General features: G+C 42.2%; 1 protein-coding gene across 1 annotated transcript in view; it reads left to right on the top strand.

The window, feature by feature from the left end:
* The window catches only part of PTPN14 (protein tyrosine phosphatase non-receptor type 14), a 193031-nt gene that overhangs the window by 166344 nt on the left and 7248 nt on the right, over positions 1 to 19439 (top strand). The window contains exons 14-18 of the mRNA XM_032289222.1: positions 3691 to 3834; positions 5669 to 5887; positions 9319 to 9447; positions 12072 to 12306; positions 16684 to 16847. Coding sequence (XP_032145113.1) covers positions 3691 to 3834; positions 5669 to 5887; positions 9319 to 9447; positions 12072 to 12306; positions 16684 to 16847 — 891 coding nt within the window. The remainder of the gene's footprint in view (positions 1 to 3690; positions 3835 to 5668; positions 5888 to 9318; positions 9448 to 12071; positions 12307 to 16683; positions 16848 to 19439) is intronic.

Here is a 19439-nt window from a genome sequence, read left to right as displayed (position 1 = left end):
AAGAGTTTTTTATACAGACACGACTTTTTGCAAACCTAGAAGGAAAATGTGCAAGGTGTACCTTTGTCTCTAGCAAAGAAAACCTTTGGCTTGGAATGGAAGAAATGTGTGGGTGGGTGCCGTTGGGAGAGATCTTTACCAGTGTGGAAGAAAGTAATTCATTGGTAGAAATGGATTTTCAATACTTCTTCCAGACCACTTAAAAGCAATATTAGCATCAAGAACCTAGCAGCCTAAGCATTTAATTTAGCTATTTCCCCTGCCAGCTCGATACTTACTGATGTCCACATGGTCTCATAACCTCATTTTGGCTGTACCCATCCCCTTCTCTTGTTGTTCATATTAAACAAATAGTCTGTGGCCAGAATCTTGGCACTGGTCTCCTCCTTGGAGCTCCTTGCATTGTCATAAAAGAACAAGGGGTTTTTTCACTATCTTTTTTCTCCAGATGCTTTTCCATTCCATTCATGTGGGTAATAATGACTTGCAAATTTTATCAATTAACCTTTACTTCAAGAAATAATTACCCCATTTCTACTTCATTTTCCCTGTTGAAATATTTTTTTTCCAAATCTGCTACACTCAGGAGCTCAAGGACACCAGCAGACCTTAGAGGAGGATTAGGAGCTTCTTCAGTAAGCCAGAAGGCCAGGCAAGGGTGACAATGCCAGTGGCTCTGAGCCCAAGATGAGTCTCCATCTGTTTTGTTTGTAATGCGGAAACTCACTCATAACCTAAGCAGCATCCCCACCGGTCAGATACTTCTCTGCTCTCCTCACAATAGGCAGCTTTTGCCAGCTTGTTGGGAATCCCTGAGAGGCGAGGGCCATTCTAAGGGCCCTCTTGATAGAACACAATAAGAAACTTTTAGCAAAAGAAAACTAGGGGGCTGGTGGGGGTGTGCAGGTGCAGGTGTGGTGAGAATTTGCCCTCTGGGCAGCCCTCCTGGAGCTGCTTGTCTATTTGATGGATGGTTCCCCGCTTTTGTGGCTCCTACTGCTTCCTTGAAGGCACTTCCCTGCTTTGGAATCCCTTAGCCAGAAGTTGATACACTAAGAAAAGGCCAGATCAAATCTTTTGAATTATTATTATTTTGTATGTCTGGTAACAAGCTGATAGGGTGAGTGAGAAGGAGCAAAGAGACATAGTTTATCACTGAGTCATAATACCTTTTCAAGAAGGACTAATTCATTAATTTTTGTCTTAGACCCGGTTAGGGTCGCCTTACAGTGCAAAGTGGAAAGAAAGCAGGACTGCTGAGAGGAGCTCAGGACCCATTTTCCAGAACTATAGCTTTCTCAAAACTTTGGAGAGCAGTGAAATAGATTCCCAAGTGAAAGGGGTGACAGAAGTGAAAAAAAGAAAAACTCTTTCTCCTCAAAACTAGAAGAAAACAAAGCCCTAAAATTTTTTTTTTATTTTTTTTTTTGAGACGGAGTTTCGCTCGTTACCCAGGCTGGAGTGCAATGGCGCGATCTCGGCTCACCGCAACCTCCGCCTCCTGGGTTCAGGCAATTCTCCTGCCTCAGCCTCCTGAGCAGCTGGGACTACAGGCACGCGCCACCATGCCCAGCTAATTTTTTGTATTTTTAGTAGAGACGGGGTTTCACCATGTTGACCAGGATGGTCTCGATCTCTTGACCTCGTGATCCACCCGCCTCGGCCTCCCAAAGTGCTGGGATTACAGGTTTGAGCCACCGCGCCCGGCCCAGCCCTAAAAATTTTAATCCAGAATCTTCCCCCAGGGGGTTCCCAAGCATTGAGAGACCAGGGCCGTTTGAAAGAATATTGCATCTTTTGGTGGTAAGTCCCTGAGTACTGTAAACCCAGAAAATCTGAGACAGTCTCAGTTAACGTAGAAAGTTTACTTTGCCAAGGTTGAGGGTATACACTTGTGGCACAGCCTGAGGAGGTCCTGATGGTTGGGGCACAGCGTGGTTTTATACATTTTAGGGAGACATGAGACATGAGTCAATGTAAGAAGTACGTTGGTTTGGTCTGGAATGGCGGGACACCTTAGACTTGAAGTAGGGAGGGGGCTTCCCGGTCACAAGTAGGTGAGAGACAAATAGTTGCATTCTTTTGTTTCAGATTTGCCTTTCCAAAGGAGGAAATCAGATATGCATATATCTCAGTGAGCAGAGGGGTGACTTTGAATAGAATGGGAGGCAGGTTTGCCTAACAGTTCCCAGCTTGAGTTTTCCTTTTAGCTTAGCGAATTGGGGCCCAAGGTATTTTCCTTTCACAGCACTTCTCTCACTTTCTCCCAGTAACCTCCTCTGAGATGCTTCTTTGGTTTGTCTGATGGGTTGGCCATCACCAGTACAAGCCTCCTGTTGTCAGTGTCACTAACACAGGCTTCATTCAGATTGTAGGTGACACTGTAGAGAGACACATGGAAGAGTGTAATGCAGTTCCCCGCCACCCACAATTAGAACAATTCATAACCCTGTGTGATGACTCCATCAAGACGTCTTCTTGGGGAGTGAATTTATAGTTCAGAGAATAAGGAAAAAAGTCTCCCAAGGCTTGAAAAGAAACCAGGGATTCAATGGCTCTTCATCTGTGGCAATCAAATGAATCTGCAAATTCGTTGTCCTTCAGTGTGAATCAAAATCTTAAACTCTGCAAAACTCATCTACTTCTATGAGAAGTGCCTGTGTTCTTCCCTTAACTTCTAAGACACAGTTACTTTTAGGAAAGGCCCTTCATGGCTTGCTTCAAGTGAGTGTAAAGAGAGCTTTTTCATACTCAGTCAGTTTCAAGGACCTGAAGAAGCACAGCAGGAAGCTAAAAACCAGGCCTGACCGATCCAGTTTCAGTGTAGAGGCGAGGGCAGAGAGGATGGAAATCAAAAAGCCACAAACCGGGGCCAGGTGTGAACATCAAAACTTTTCCCTAAGTGGTCTGTCAGTTCCTGAGCCCATGTTCCCCCATAGCTCAGCAGCATGCGGTGATGTCCCACCATCTGCTCTGGGAGTCACAGCCTCTGTTATTGTGGGCCCTCTGCGTGAAGCTGAAGGGTAATGCCTGGTGGATCGTCTTAAATGACCCCAGCCAGGCTTTGGTGTTAGTGAGCTCGCTAAACTACATCAGCTTTCAGTTCTGGGAATGACACCACTCAGAGGTACTCCAAGGACCAGAGATTAAATATAGAATTAACATCCTCAGCGTTAGCCCCTTAAGACAGAAACTTAGGAAGATTTTTCTCTATAAAATATATGTGTATGGATCTCTCGATCAACAGCAACAAACCGTTTTACAAGTTTTGCTCCATTCCATCTATGCAAAATGGCCATCGCTGTGATTGGATTCGATGATTCGGATAAACCTGTTTCTGTATTCCTTCTCCTGTTGTCTTCAGCCCTTATCTTTCTAAAGTGCCTGCACGTAACCTATTTTTTTTTTTTTTAGCCCTATGGCAGGGTGTATTTTTAGGGAGTCTTTTTTTCTTATTTATTGATCTATCTAGCTAAGGAGTTAATTAAGAATAAAAGCTCAGGAGTCCTGTAGGAACTGGCTTCCGGGGGCCTAGTGGGAATAGTGGGAAGGTTGTGTTTGAATTCGCCCTACTAATGGTGATTGTCTGCATTCCTTGGCTGAGGAGTTACAGATTTGGGGAGATTAAAACACATTCCAACATTCTACTAGTATTATAAACAATGAGAACATGCCTTTTCTTGCCGCAAGAATCTGGAGAAGCAGAAGATGGCAGGCCTGGAGGCACAGAAGAGGCCGCTGATGTTGGCAGCGTTGAATGGGCTCTCGGTGGCTCGAGTCTCAGGGCGAGAAGAGAATCGAGTTGATGCCACCCGGGTTCCCATGGATGAGAGGGTAAGTGGCAGGCTTGTCAAACGTGATTCATTCTCTGCGGTCGTAGGATCCCAAAACACCCTCCTTGCCCAGACGTGCCAGCACTGAGGTTTGTGTGATGCTTTCGTTCTTCAGTCTGAGATTAGGAAGATCAGGTATAACTGCGTTGCATTAAATCAGTCCCTTCCAGCATCTCATGTTTCTCTGCTCCGGTCTTCCTGCTTTGTCAGGTTGGCGGATCAATGGTTGCCTAAAACCAGCAGCCCCTAACATGCCGTGTGACTTGGTCAAGTCACTCAATTTCTTTAAGCCTGCTTCCTTTTTTGTAAAATGCACAAGTTAACCACTTGCAGTAGCTCTCAATTTCTGTGATTTTTGTGAGCGATTGCCATTTCTTAGGAAGTGATTATTTTATCCAAGCATTTATTTTTATTCTTAATTTTTAAAAAACTTTTATTTTCTTTTTGGGGGCACATGTGAACGTTTAGGACACAGGTATGTCACAGGGGTTTGTTGTATGTATTATTTCATCAGCCAGGTATTAAGCCCAGTACCCCATAGTTATCTTTTCTGCTCCTCTCCCTCCTCCCACCCTCCATCCTCAAGTACCCCAGTATCTGTTGTTTCCTTCTTTGTGTTCATAAGTTCTTATCATTTAGGTCCCACTTATGAGTGAGAACATGCAGTATTTGGTCTGTTCCTGTGCTAGTTTGCTAAGGATAATAGCATCCAGCTCCATCCATGTTTCCCCTCAAAAGACATGACCCTCGTATCCAAGCATTTATAGAGTTCTTTAAAAGTGCTGTCCCCTCATATGACCATAAAATGAGGCTGATTTATAATTGTCTGGATAACACATTGTGAGAACACTGGTTTTGAAAAGCAGAAAACAGCTGCATGGTAGTGTTTTAGACGTGAAGAAAGGTGTATCCTTAGTTCCTGAACTTGCTGTCAGAAGGTTAAGAAACAGGTTGTATAAACATAATAGAGTACTAATAACATTAGGGCGTTAGATTTCTGCTAGTATGTATCCAGAATTAGGATGTTTTTAGACCCAGAAGGGACTTTAGAGGAATCATTTAACCCAATTAATAGCATGTTACTATTACTAGTAGTTTGGCGAGTGAGGAGGAAAAAAGAGATTTAATTTTCAGAGCTATAGAATTGTGGATCAGTATCATCTAAAAACAGCTACATATGTGGAGAAAAGGATGTTGGATAATTAAGCTTAACAGTCTCTTTATCATTAGGACTTTGAACAGAGCATTATTGGCAAAAATTTTGTTTTATAAATTTCAACTCTTGCTAGTTCTTGCAGATTTGTTCTACTTGTAGTATGAGTAAGAAGGAAAATGGTTGTTAGATGAGGGAAACTATCAATATGGCTAATAATGAGACAAACTAACCAAGTATTGATTATACAACTTGAAATCTCATATTAACACAATCACTGTAAATATTTAAAGAAATTTGGTTGTTACCGGGCGCAGTGGCTCACGCCTGTAATCCCAGCACTTTGGGAGGCCGAGGCAAGTGAATCCCCTGAAGTCGGGAGTTCGAGACCAGCCTGACCAACATGGAGAAACCCCATCTCTACTAAAAATACAAAAAATTATCCAGGCGTGGTGGTGCATGCCTGTAATCCCAGCTACTGGGGAGGCTGAGGCAGGAGAATCACTTGAACCTGGGAGGCGGAGGCTGCAGTGAGCTGAGGCCCTACCATTACACTCCAGCCCGGGCGACAAGAGTGAAACTTTGTCTCAAAAAAAAAAAAAAAAAAGAAAAGAAATTTGGTTGTTTCATTGAGTTTTTGGATCAGATAATTTAGAGAGCTGAAGACCAATTTCTGTTGCAGTTCAGAACCCTGAAGAAGAAACTAGAAGAGGGAATGGTGTTCACAGAATATGAGCAAATTCCAAAGAAAAAAGCGAATGGCATTTTCAGCACAGCGGCTCTGCCAGAAAATGCCGAGCGCAGCCGAATCCGCGAAGTTGTCCCCTATGAGGAGAATCGAGTAGAGCTGATACCAACCAAAGAAAATAACACAGGATACATTAACGCCTCCCACATCAAGGTAAGAAGGCAGCCTGTTAGAAGGTTTCTTAAAGATAGCTGGGTTAAAGGTAAAAATGCAGGGAGAAGAAAGCGTGTGGGCTGTAACTGTGCCTTTTGGCTTGTCCCCAGACCCTCAGGGAGTGTTTTTGAACTCCTGTGCTTTTCTTAGTCAAGTGGAAGGGCATGTCTATCACTGCAGAGAGAAGGAAGTCTAGCAGCCTTAGGAAAAACCTCAGGTCAGCGATTTCTGAAGCCTGCTCATTACAGAGGCTTTAACTTTTCCTTCTCTCTGTGGGCTATAACTCTCTGTACTCACAGGAAAAACTGAAGATTATCCTTTTCAGTTTGTAATTAGCAAGTGATGGAGACTTTGGAAGTAACAGATATTGCATTACTGACATTAACCTTTTATGTTCAATAACAACAGAAACTATTGTTCCTCCCTTATAATATACGGTTATGCATTTTATAGCACAAATCTTATTATTGCATGATATTTAAAAGAGTGGAGTGATTTTCACCTAAACTATAAAAATGTGGTTAATATTGAATCTTGAAAGATTTGCCACATTAGTCAATTAATTTGTGTTACTAAATTTTTGTTATTTCAAATACTTCAAACCTTTATATGTCAGTATTACATAATTTATCAGTTCTGCAGTTAAAAGTTTGAGTTATGGAGCCAGGCATGGTGGTTCACGCCTGTAATCCTAGCACTTTGGGAGGCTGAGGTGGGTGGATCACCTGAGGTGAGGAGTTCAAGACCAGCCTAGCCATCATGGTGAAACCCCATCTTTAAAAAAAAAAAAAAAAACAACAACAACAACAACAACTTTGAGTTATGGATATGTGTGTACGTATAGTTAAATATTTCCTAAATAGCTTACCTTCCTCAGTATCTCTATTCACAGAGGACACTTGTTTCAAATGTCACCATTTGCTCTGAACTCTTAAGTAGGAGAATTTATTCATCTATTAATGTTAAAACCATTGTTATAGGATATTGTTGATTAACACAAGGTTCAATTAATAGTTGTTAGGTTCCTTTGAACTTCTAAAGGCTAGTTAGGTATCTAGTTTGTATGTCAGTTATAACTAGTTTTGATATGGAATGTGAAAAGTGTAGCGTGGTTGGGCATATAGTATTTTTTATTAATATACACAGATAACCATATTTTTTAATAATTAGTACTGTCAAAAGAAGAGCAACTATCATAGATCATATTGCTAATTTTTAGTCTGGTTTTTTGAGAGTGAGAAATAAAAATTGGACTCTAGGAAACTCTTAAATAAACTGGTAATGGTGTGTTTCATGGGCTTAGTTTAGATTATGAAAGAGTGACCAAAGTAACATATTCAAAGAAAGATGCAGATCACACAGCTGCTTCTTGATGGAGTGTCTATGAAAATCTTGCATAGCAACAGTGTATTATCTTCTTCTTTTGGCCAGATCTCTTCCACCATTTTCCATCTGCTCTCTGAAAAAAGCCGTCACTTTGTATAAACTGTGCCCATTGGGTATCATTATCCGAGAAGCATTCCCTTCTTGGTTATTCCCTGCGGCCCACATTTCATCCTGTGAATCCAGGTTAGACATGGGTGCATTTAATAGACTCATGAACTTGCAAGAACTTGCCCCAGTGTTTTGGAATAGAGTTGTATATTTTGCCAATGTTTTCCCCCCTGGGTTCCAAGCAGCCATTAAAACAGAACAGAGATTTATTTGCTCCAGAGGTGGAATCACATCTGTGAAATCTACCTCAGTAGCACTGCTTGTTGTGTTTTTAATGCAGTTTTTAATACCCTCCTGTCAATACTTGGAATATGCTGAAAGGCCCCAGGCAGCAACATTCTCTGGAAGTATTTATGGTTCCTATATGTTGGGTGCCAGAGAGGCTAATGTTTAAAATCACAATTCCACAGATAAACCAAACTCCTAGCCAGCAAATATATGAATGTTATCTCCCACCAGTATTTGGAAAATGGATTTTTCTTGCCAGCTTTGACCTAAACATGTCTTGTGTAATGAGACAATAGCTTACATTGTTTTTGTTTGAATTAAGTTAGCATACAGTTTTATAAAATAAATGAGGGAAAAAAGTTTCAAACAGTGATCACTTCATTGCTTTTTGAACTCTCCAGAGGTCTGCATTGCATAGATGTAGAAGGAGGCTGACTTTGCAATATTAAGGCACAGAGCTGGAAGGGAGAACAGAAAGAATTCCTCCAGAGGCCACCATTTCACCTTGACAGCATGACCTTTAACACTTTGAGTACAACTTCCTATTTACGGTTCTCTGCAGCTACTGTTTATAGCTGTAGAATTATCTTCTCCTGATCAACCTGAGCTGCATGGGGTAATAATTTTATTATCTGAAGTCATCTCATGACTCTGTAGTTCAGTTGGATGCTGTGGTACTACCAAGGTGAAGTTATTGATGAAATATGTGCTGTTGACAAGGGCATTCGTAGCATCTCTGCTGTGCGTGGCACCACAGAGCACCAGCGACAGCAGAGGTTTATGATACACTTCATATCAGATCCGCAGGAGAAAGATAGTGCTCCAAAAGGGACGCTGTTCCGTAGTCGTTTTTTGGGTTTTTTGTTTGTTTGTTTGTGTGTAATTGGATGCCATGGAGTACTGTTTTTCAAACTGGGTCGTAACACGGTGGTAGAATGTGAAATCAGTTTAGTGGTCATGACCAGGTGTGTGTGTGTATGTGTGTCTGTGTGTGTTAATGAAATAGACTAGACTAGAGGAGAGAAAAGAACAGAAAGTGTCAAAGTACATTGCACATAGTAAGCATAACTATTATTTCTGTAACAAATCCTAAGTTATACATGTTCATATAGATGCGTATATACATGTATCTATGTGTATGTGTTTTTAATAGGCACTAGTTTGTATGTACTGTGATTTGCAAACCAAGATCAAGTTAAGGCCAGATGTGGTGGCTCACTCCAGCCCTCCCAGCACTTTGGGAGGCTGAGGAGGGTGGATCATCTGAGGTCAGGAGTTCAAGAACAGCCTGGCCAACATGGTGAAACCCTGTCTCTACTAAAAATACAAAATTTAGCTGGGCATGATGGCAGGTGTCTGTAATCCCAGCTCCTTGAGAGGCTGAGGAAGGAGAATCACTTGAACTCGGGAGGCAGAGGTTGCAGTGAGCCGAGATCATGCCACTGCACTCCTGCCTGGGCGACAGAGTGAGACCCCATCACACAAAAAAAGATCAGGTAGATATTTTAATAGACATAAGTGGCAAAAAGTCTTTTCATGTGAGGCTGTGTCACTAGTCTCTATAATCTCAGGGTTTCTATTAATTGAACGAATTCATTTGGCCAAAAAAATATCCAGGGTTTTAAGGTGTATACAGATGAACAGGTGGTCAGTACGCAATGCTGTCCCGGACTTGGGGTTTATTTACTGATGCTTCCCTTGGTTTTCAGGTGGTGGTTGGCGGGGCAGAATGGCACTACATAGCCACCCAGGGACCCCTGCCACACACGTGCCACGACTTCTGGCAGATGGTGTGGGAGCAGGGAGTGAATGTGATTGCCATGGTCACCGCAGAGGAGGTAAGGGAAACGGCCTACTCCACGTCCTTTTCCCCAGGGCAAAGGTTAGCCAGAAGATGGGCTTTGTACTGGCGATTCTGTTACCCTCTCCTTCCTGCAGTGCTGTTTCTCTGCAAATGCTTTTCTCTTTGGTATATATCTATTTTCTCTTCTTACTTCCAGATAGATATTGTTGTAGCTTTTCCTCCTCTCATTTTCATCTGGCTTTTAACTCTTTTCCTTGGATTGACACACACTAAACTGAAAATAAAACAACAGAACACCAAGAAATGACCAGACTTTAGTTCAACCCGCTAACTTTGTGCCAAACGAAACAGTGAGCTTTCCACTGGAATGGGAGAGTCTCAGGCTGCTCAGGGCAAATCCACGTAGATGTCCAACTCCAGGCCCCAGCTCCACATGCACCATGCTTATCAGCTGAAAAGAGACCAGAAACTTGTTCCTGGAGAGGCCTCTGTTCTCTGGGGAGAGAAAATTATATCTTTTTGTTCTTTTGCCAAGCCAAACATAGTTTTCTGCTGTAACTAGAGAACTCTATGTGATGTCATAAAAAACCAGCCTACACTGCCGGTCAGTCCAGTCGGTGTTCAGCTTGCTGTCTTTGCGGGGAGAACTGTTGTTTCTTCTCTTGTCACATTCTCCTTCTTTCATTTCTTTCATTAAATTCCAGTTTATGTTTTGAAATCATTCAAGGGACTAGTTTAATGTGTGTTTACCAGTATCCATGGTATTGCAGTGGCCTTTCCTAGCTATGTTAAAGGGGTCAGGAACAAAGAAAATTGGGGAGGAAAAAGTCATATTTTCCTTCATTGACTGTTCTGAGTGTTTGCTTTTCAGCACAGTCCATTAGAAGAAAATAATGAAAGGGACTTCAAGCTCTTTAAAGCCAGTTGTACTTCCTTGGGCTGACCTGTTTGACCTTCCCACAAAGAGAATGAATCCTCAAAGTTTCTAGAATAGATTTATCATCTCATCAGATCACATCATTGCAAGGCATTCATTCACTTAAATACAGCGTACCATCTGTGCTAACTTCAGGAGTACATGGTAAATGAGACAGGCACCATCCCTGTCCCCATAGAGCTTGTGTCCTAGTGGGAGGGACATTCAAAAGTGAATAAATAAATTCAAGTAGCAGTAAGTGCGGTGGCAAAAATGGAAAACTGCAGTCCAAAGAGGGTCTGGGTAGGTAGGTACAGAGGTGGGTCCTCCTGTCTCTTCCCTCTTCCTCTTTGTGTGGGTTTCAGCCGCAAAACTGCCGTTCACACTAGGGCACTCCTACTAAAGGGTAGCTTCGGGATGTGCAACCCTGAGCTCCAGGCTCTGTATCATGTCTCACACTTGCTGGAAGGCTGGAAGTGAAAACCTTATTAATAGGAGCCTAAATTCAAGGGAGAAAAAAATTTTTTAAATGGAACAAAAGGTTAAGAGAGCGTGACTAGGGGATACTTTAGATCCGAGGAAGTGGTATTGCAGGTGAGACAGGAGTGACAAGGGGCCAGCCTTGCCAAGACAAATAGCATCTAGTGATCTGTGGGAGAGCTGGGAACTCATAGTTTTTAAAAATCCATAACTGATTTATACACTCAGCAGAAATATAAATTTGAGGTAAATGTGCTTTCACATGATTAGCAAATAAAAGAGCAAGATATGCTTCCAACTTAAGGAGACTCAGTTAAACCAAATGAAGCCAGGCAAGGTAATTTGTATTCCCCAAAGACATGTTGCTTTACAAGTAGGCTAGACATTAGGGTTCCTCTAAACAGCCATCAGGGTTCCCAGAGCCTGTCACCACTGCAGCACCGTGTTCAGTGTTCCCTCTCTCTCACCACCTACTCTTGCCCTGAATCTCCTCAGCTACCACCTCCTCCACACTCCGCCTCTTCTTCAGGGATTTTAAACTGTGCAAAACTTAAACATAGACCTTGTGTAGATGGTTGAGAGTACATAGTCTCAGAAAAGATAAAATCAAGGGAGAAAGAACAGTGATGTGACCAGCTCTTCTCAGTTCTAGTTGTCGATTGAACTGAAACAAATTGGTCAGGCTGAAAAAAATGTGAGATCGACACTAGCTAAAGACAGCATCCGTAGTCATTGTGCTGTCACAGAAAGAGCTCTGGGCTGAACATCGGTGAGGAGTAGCCTGACCTAGAGCGATTGCTGGAACCTCTTGCTCCCTTGTTTAAAACCTTTGAGTGACTTCCCATTGCCCATGGAGTGAAATCCCAACTTTCCACCATGGACTGTGAGGCCTTTCCAGTGTCCTCTCCTACTGACTGCCCCTCACATGTCACACTCCAGCCACCTGGAAGACCTTTGTTTCTTGAATGCACCAAGCTTGTTCTTGCTTCTAGATTTTGCACTTGCACCTCTGTCTAACATTAAACTGCACCTCAGTTGTGAATCTTTTATCTTTTCCACTGATGCAGCTGTCATTGTAAAGACCATAGTTTTTGGTCTTAATTAGCACATATAGGATCTACCCTGTGGTAGACACTGCAGAGTGCTACTGAGCCTAACGATTTAGAAGCTATGTGCATTTTCTTCTGTCTTCACATCTTAGGATTAAGAGGGTGGGAGCTTCCTTTGAGCTATTTCCAATTTTGCTTTTATGTGTGATTTAGGAGGGCGGACGAACCAAAAGCCACCGATACTGGCCCAAACTGGGTTCCAAGCACAGCTCAGCCACCTATGGCAAATTCAAGGTCACCACAAAGTTTCGAACTGATTCTGTTTGCTATGCAACCACGGGCTTGAAGGTCAAGCACCTTTTATCTGGGCAAGAAAGGACAGTGTGGCATTTACAGTATACTGACTGGCCAGATCACGGCTGCCCAGAGGACGTCCAAGGGTTTTTATGTAAGTTTTTTTCTTTCGAGTCTGTGTGTTCCCTGACTGACTGTTACAAACTGTGTCAATAATCCATCCGTTAGAGATGGAATAGAAAAAAAAGATGCTTTCTCTTAAGTGGCAAAAGTGTCATAACATTGAAATATATGTTCCTTTGTTACTATGTAGAACAGAGAAGAATAATACATGTCACTTATTCTGTTTACCTTTCATGCACATAAGCTAAGACTGTGGTCAACAAATTGGCTGTACCTTGATTCAGACCTTCAGCTACTCATTTAATCAGTAATTATTCTGACACACGCTACAACAAGGACCTTGAGGAATGATACTGTGTGGAAATAATCCAGTCACAAAAGGACAGAAGTTGCGATTCCGTTTACATGAGGTACCTAGAATAGGCAAAGTCAGAGAGAGAAACTAGGTGAGAGGTTCCAGCGGCTGAGGCAAAGGGGGATTACAATTTTTTTTTTTTTTTTTGAGGTGGAGTCTCACTCTGTCACCCAGGCTGGAGTGCAGTGGTGCGATCTCGGCTCACTGCAACCTCTGCCTCCCAGGTTCACGCATTTCTCCTGCCTCAGCCTCCCAAGTAGGTGGGACTACAGGCACAGCCACCACACCTGGCTAATTTTTGTATTTTTAGTAGACACGGGGTTTCACCCTGTTGGCCAGGATGATCTCGAACTCCTGCCTCAAGTGATCTGCCCTCCTCAGCCTCCCAAAGTGCAGGGATTATAGGCACGAGCCACCGTACCCAGCCGGGAATTACTATTTGATGGTGCGAGATTTGTGTTTGGGACAGTGAAAAAGTACTGGACGTGGGTGGTGGTGATGGTTGCACAACTGTGAATATGCTTGATGCCACTGATCTGTACGTTTAAAAATGGTTAAACTGGTAAATTTTATGTTGTGTTCACTTTAGCACATTAAAAAAAAGAGAAGAGAAATGAAATTTAAAAATAGGCCAGGCGTGATGGCTTATGTTGTAATCCCAGCACTTTGGGAGGCTAAGTGGGGCAGATCACCTGAGGTGAGGCGTTTGAGACCAGCCTGGCCAACATGGTGAAAACCCATCTCTCCTGAAAATACAAAATTAGCCAAGCATGGTGGTGCACTCCTGTAATCCCAGCTACTGGGGAGGCTGAGGCAGGAGAATTGCATGAACCTGGGAGGCGGAGGTTGCACTGAGCCGAGATTGCAACATTGCACTCCAATCTGGGCAACAAGAGTGAAACTCTTATCTAAAAAAAAAAAATTTAAAAATAAGTGAATAAATAAAATTTCTCATGAAGGTTTGCATTCTCACAAGCCCTATATTTCCCTACAATGGTAAACCTCAGTACTTTCTCAAGCTTTTTCATATTTTTATGAAAACACTAAGAAGTATCGAAACCCTCTTATAGTTTTCGAAATGAAATTTGCTTAAAGACTAATTTATTAAATTCTATATATGTGTATTTTTAGAACGTGCTTATATTAGAAACTAATTCACCAGATTATGTGCCGTATTTTATTTGAAAGGCCAAAAATTGGGCAGGTACTCACTACATGCCAGGCACTGGATGGGGCAGAGATGACACTGAGTTCACAGTCTTTGCTTTCAAGGTATTCCCAGTCTAAAGGGAAAGACAGGCCAGTCGTCATGGTCCAAAGATGAGATCTGATACCCTCCTCTGCTTTTCAGTGGTGGCTGCAGCTCTCTCTCCTTTTCCACATGCTCACCTGACTGTCCTGTGTTTGTCGGGAAACCCCATTCCTTACCTAGCTAGAAAGGAGCCCTGGATGCTCCCTGTAGCCTTGTGCCTGATCTATTGTTGACTCTCCAGCTAGAGGAGGACCTGTGACCACCACGGAGGGACCATCATCCAGATGCTGGATAATGTCAAAACCTTGAGTTTATTTTGGTATTCATTTAGAATGGGAGAAGAAAGAAAGGAGAGAGAGAACAGGTTTTGAAGAGCTAAAAATACTGATTTACAGGTTTTAACAAATATTCTGATGTGTACTTATCCAGCGATAAAAGCATTTCATTTACGTGAAAGTGACAATGGTACTTGAGGGTTTGGCACTGAAAGCAGAGAAGGATGACTGGAGTCAGAGGATCTTGAGTAAGATCCAGAGAGGATTCATGATTTGCCTGAGGTCAAATGGGTCATTATCTGTAGCTTAAAATACTAATAAGAACTTCCCTTCCTCCTAACAGTGCTCGTTATATTTCTTTCAGCTGATCACTTGCTAACTGACTTACTAAAATTTTCTCCAAGAAGCAGAAAATGGAAATAATATAAATAGATCAGTTTGTTGATTAGCTGACAACTCTGATGAAAGAGTGAGTGTAAAAGACACTTTAAAATATAGTCTTTTGCTGGGTGCAGTGGGAGACCAAGGCAGGTGGATCACGAGGAGATTGAGACCATCCTGGCTAACACTGTGAAATCCTGTCTCTACCAAAACAAAAAATTAGCCAGTTGTTCTGGCAGGTGTCTGTAATCCCAGCTACTCAGGAGGCTGAAGCAGGAGAGCCACTTGAACCCAGGAGGTGGAGGTTGCAGTGAGCCGAGATTGCATCACTGCACTCCAGCCTGGGCTTCAGAGCAAGACTCTGCCTCTAAATAAATATATAAATAGATAGATACATACATACATACATAGAAAGAAAGAATAGTCTTTTAAATCAGAACCAATTAAGGAAACCCTGTCTATATTACCAAAGAATACATAGTATTTTTAAATAATGTGAATGTAAGTATTATATTTTTAGAAAACTCAATACACTTATACCATGCCAGGCATTAGAAATGTTGAATTGGGTCTCCTAGGTTTTAAAAGGGTTTTGCCTGTGTTGAAATTAGATTACCTGGATGCCGGGTACCTAAGCCAAATTGTTTACTGCCCTCTAGAAGTCTTTACTGAGTTACAGCATAAGGAACTTTATTAATATGATTGATGGAGGAAACATCCATTGAATCGACCTTCCCTCCACTACAGGAAAAGCTCTATTTGAAAGTGTCATTACCCAACATTCCTTTTGTTTTTCTTCTTAAATTTAGCTCAAGTAAAGCTTTGTCTCTGGTATGTAAATACTGTCTTTGGTCAGACAGAATACTCAGTTGCCTCATGTCTTTTCCCACTTGCAGAAACATTGTAAAGAAGATTCCATGCACAATATTAGCTTGTATTTGGTGCCTAAATAACTACTCCCTCTATGCATCTCATGGCATCTTCTTTCTTTCTTGTTTTGTCCTGTCTTATTTTACTACCAGTAGTACTGCTGTGACTAGCACTAACACAGTTATTACCAATCATCATCGTAGTAGTGGTAATAATAATAGTTTGCTTATTTGGTAAACCACTTCAGATTATTTAATAATTAGGTAAGTATATAAAGGAAAGTATGGGTTCTTTATATATGTCTGTAAACAGATGCTTTTAAATTATTTGAATGGTTCAAACCTACTTTTTTCTCTTCAACAGTGTAGACATTTCCCCTAGAGTCTTGTTTATGCTTTTGCCTCAGGATGAGGCTCACTGAGTGTCAAGAACCTTTAAACCTGTTTCTTTCCTCAGCTACTGACCTAAATTATTAATTAATTTGGGGGGGTTTTGGGAATGTCTGAGGATTACATTTCTATACTTTTCTCTTTTGTCATGGTTGTGAAAAAAGTCATTAAGGCTTGGAATCCTGTAATTTTTCTTTTGTGCCTAATTGGAGTCATGAAAACACCCCTCCCTACACAGCCCTGCTGAGCCAGACAGATGCTGGAAGGCATGGGGGGTATCATGACCTCTCCACCTCATACACATGTTGCCTCCAGAAAGGGGGTTCATCTTGGGCTGTTCTCATAGCCCCATGGAATCCATGCTGGAAAGCAGACTCCCCAAAGTCTACTTTAAAATCCAAAAATGAAGTCAAGCCTCAGTTGACATTCACTCATCAGTGAGGGGAAGGAAGAAGGGGCAGATGGATGCTCTCTCTCCACCAGAAATTGGCTCTGACAGGCGGGCGTTTCAAGGGGACTTAGCAGTTGTTCTGATCCCAGTCTGTTAATAGCAGGAATTGCTGTAAGTAATGTCTAGAATCATCTGCTTGGGGGACTTAGGGATTTGCAGAGGGGAAAACAGAATTTAATTTTTAAAAAAGAACTATTTAATTTAAAGAACAAATTCTCCCGTGAACTAATTGACTCCCAGCTGGTCCTTTCTGGATCCAGGACTGTACAGTGGGTACCAGCCAAATAATTAGTGTCTTGTAAGAACTGTAAATTATTGTCACTTAAAAAAAAAAGAAAAACACATTCACCATCAGTTCTCTTCCGCTCCCCCTCCCCAACTTATATACAAAGCCATGGAGGACTTTGGTGACAGGATTTGCGTTTCGTCCTGCAGCCTACTTGGAGGAGATCCAGTCGGTCCGTCGCCATACCAACAGCATGCTGGAAGGCAACAAGAACCGGCACCCGCCCATCGTGGTCCACTGTAGTGCTGGGGTGGGAAGGACCGGCGTGGTCATTCTTTCTGAGCTGATGATCTACTGCTTGGAGCATAACGAAGTGAGTCATTCTGGGCTTCTCTCTGAATACTCCACCTTGGGGACAAGTCTACACCCTGGCCAGACCTTTGCTGGGCCCTTGCATTTTCAGTGGTGAATTTCCTCTCTCCTGACATTAATAGGCCACCTTATCTTTTTGGCCTCCCACTACTCCATGTAGATACCCAGATAAAAGAGGAGAAATGAGAGTGTGCAATAGAAAACACTTAGAAAATGTGATCTTAGTCAGCGTCTACTTTCAGAAGTCTACAGCATTTTGGTTTTATTGTGTAATTTTCCATGGTGAGCTATTTGACCCCATATCGTTTAGATGCGTCTTGCATTTCTAGGATGTGTTCTGGCCTAAATCCTAGGTGAAAATGTGTCTACTTGGAAAATGTTTTTCATTCTTCAGAGTGAGGTTTGGGGGGTCATTTGCTTGTCTAGTCTGGCAGTTGCATGGTGTCTTGGAGCAGAGTAGATACTTTGAGCACACAAACATCCCCGTCTTTGCATCTGCTGGCCTCCCTGCCCCTTCTCCTTGCAGAAGTGGGCTGCCGCAGAGCCTGTGCACACAAGGTGTATTGCATTCCTTTGCTGCTGGAGGACTAGGGAGTTACACCGAGATGCTTTTGATTTTGTGTAGGTGAGATGAACAGCAGTCAAAGCTAAGGAATAGTTCTTCTTCCTTCTGATTACATGGGACACTAGAATTTTTAAGGGGCTTTTATCTGCTATATCAGCCAAGTAAAGGAGCCATGTACATGTTACTCATCCTGTTTGACAGAAGAGGAAACTGAGGCCCAGAAATAATTACGTGATTTGTCTAGTGCTATGCGGCTCTTATGCAGTGGAACCGAGGCAAGAGGCAAGGTCTTCTCTGTCTGTGTCCAGAGTTATTTCCTGTCTCCACACGCTGAATAAGATTTGGTTCTTCTCAGTTTTCAAAGTATATGGCTTGAAAAATTAAAGGAACCTTGTGGTTTGGTAGTCCTTAAATTACAGAATGATTTGTTGCAATTCTGTGGAGGAATTTATGATGATACACCTATGTATTCAATAGCATGAATTGTTTGAAAATCAGATTAAATATTGCTGCATGAAGTTTGTCACATTGAAACATCCAGAAAAACAACAAACGTTAAACATGTTCAAAGGATTTTTAAACGCTCTGCCTATGAAAAGGTAATTTTGAGAAACTTCTGGTCTGCCCGTGGGAGTGTTTGTGCTGGTAAAAATTGGAAGAGGGGCAATCCTAACTGTAGCCTAATGTTAGAAAAACATAAAACAAAGCTTGAGCGAAATGCTCATCATGGAATCAGTTGAGACTACATAACAGAAATGCCATTGCCCTCTGAGTTTTTACCATTTTGTCCCACATAGGATTTTTTGATTGTTTGCTTCTCTATTCCTGTCAATATTAGACATCTCTAGAAATCTCTAGAACAATGAGTAACCTGCCACTGAGTCTTCATCCATCCATTGCTAGGAAGACAAAATAAGATGAGGTGGAATCAGTATGTGCATTACCTCATCATCACCTCCCCCATCTAATTGTCCTTCCCTTTCCCTCATATCATTTTTGTCACCAAACTCCCCCCTTGTTTTCTTTCTTTTTTTTTGAGACAGGGTGTTACTATGTTGCCCAGGCTGGTCTCAAACTCCGGGGCTCAAGCAATCCTCCCATCTTGGTCTCCCGAATTGTTGGGATTATGGTGTGAGCCACAAGGCTTGGCCACTCCCCTTCTTTCCCCGTTCTCTGTGCTCCGCTCCCCATTTCCCCTTTTCAACTCAAGAAGCCATTCTGTCTTGTCTAACATGAAAGACTGTTCTGTTCTGAGCTCTTTGGAGACCCATCAAAGGCTGAGCCTCAGTGAGGTGATGACATGGGGGCCCGCTGAACACCAGATGTTATTGGTCCGGCAGAACACAGACAAGGCACATCAAAGCCAGAACAGTTTGGAGTGAGGGATTTGGACTGTGTGGCCTCCTGTGGACTTGGTGAAGGCGTGGGGTGGTTAAATGCTCTATGGTGTGTCCAAACATAGCGGATTTCCTCAGTGCCCAACTGCATGCCAGAACATTCTTTGCTGGAACGTGGTCAATCCAAAAAGAACTTCTGTTCCCATTGATATTCAAAGATAGCAAGATGACTCATATTTTTCACTTCACTTCCCCTAGCACAAATACAGCTGGTCTTATCTGTCCTATTTCCCATGATTGCTGTTGGTAGATGGTTAGTGGGAAATGCTCTACTTTTGTTCTGATACTGTTTCAGGCCTGGCTAGTAAGATCCAAGCCCCTATTTCAGGAGAAGAGTAGACCATGTTTAGTTTATTTTGTTTGTTTTTCAAGCAAAGATTTTAACAAACAAATAAATATTAAACCGTGGATCCCATTTTTCTCCTGTCCAAACTCGACTGCGTTCTTTCCACAGCTTCTGGATGTAGCATACTTTATATTTCAGTCTGTAATTCATGCAGTTTTAATTCTGTCAGTGAAATGGCCTTCCTTTTTTTGACTTTTCCCTCTCAGTCTCATTTTAAACGCAGAAAATTTGAGCAGAAACAATGAAACGCAGACACTTGCAGTGAGGTTGGTAGCTGTGTGGTGG

Source organism: Sapajus apella, unplaced genomic scaffold (genome assembly GCF_009761245.1).
Source record: "Sapajus apella isolate SASKATOON/1434 unplaced genomic scaffold, GSC_monkey_1.0 scaffold22, whole genome shotgun sequence".
Lineage (NCBI taxonomy): Eukaryota > Metazoa > Chordata > Mammalia > Primates > Cebidae > Sapajus > Sapajus apella.
Note: the sequence above shows the minus strand (reverse complement) of the source record. Positions and strands in the feature narration are given on the sequence as shown.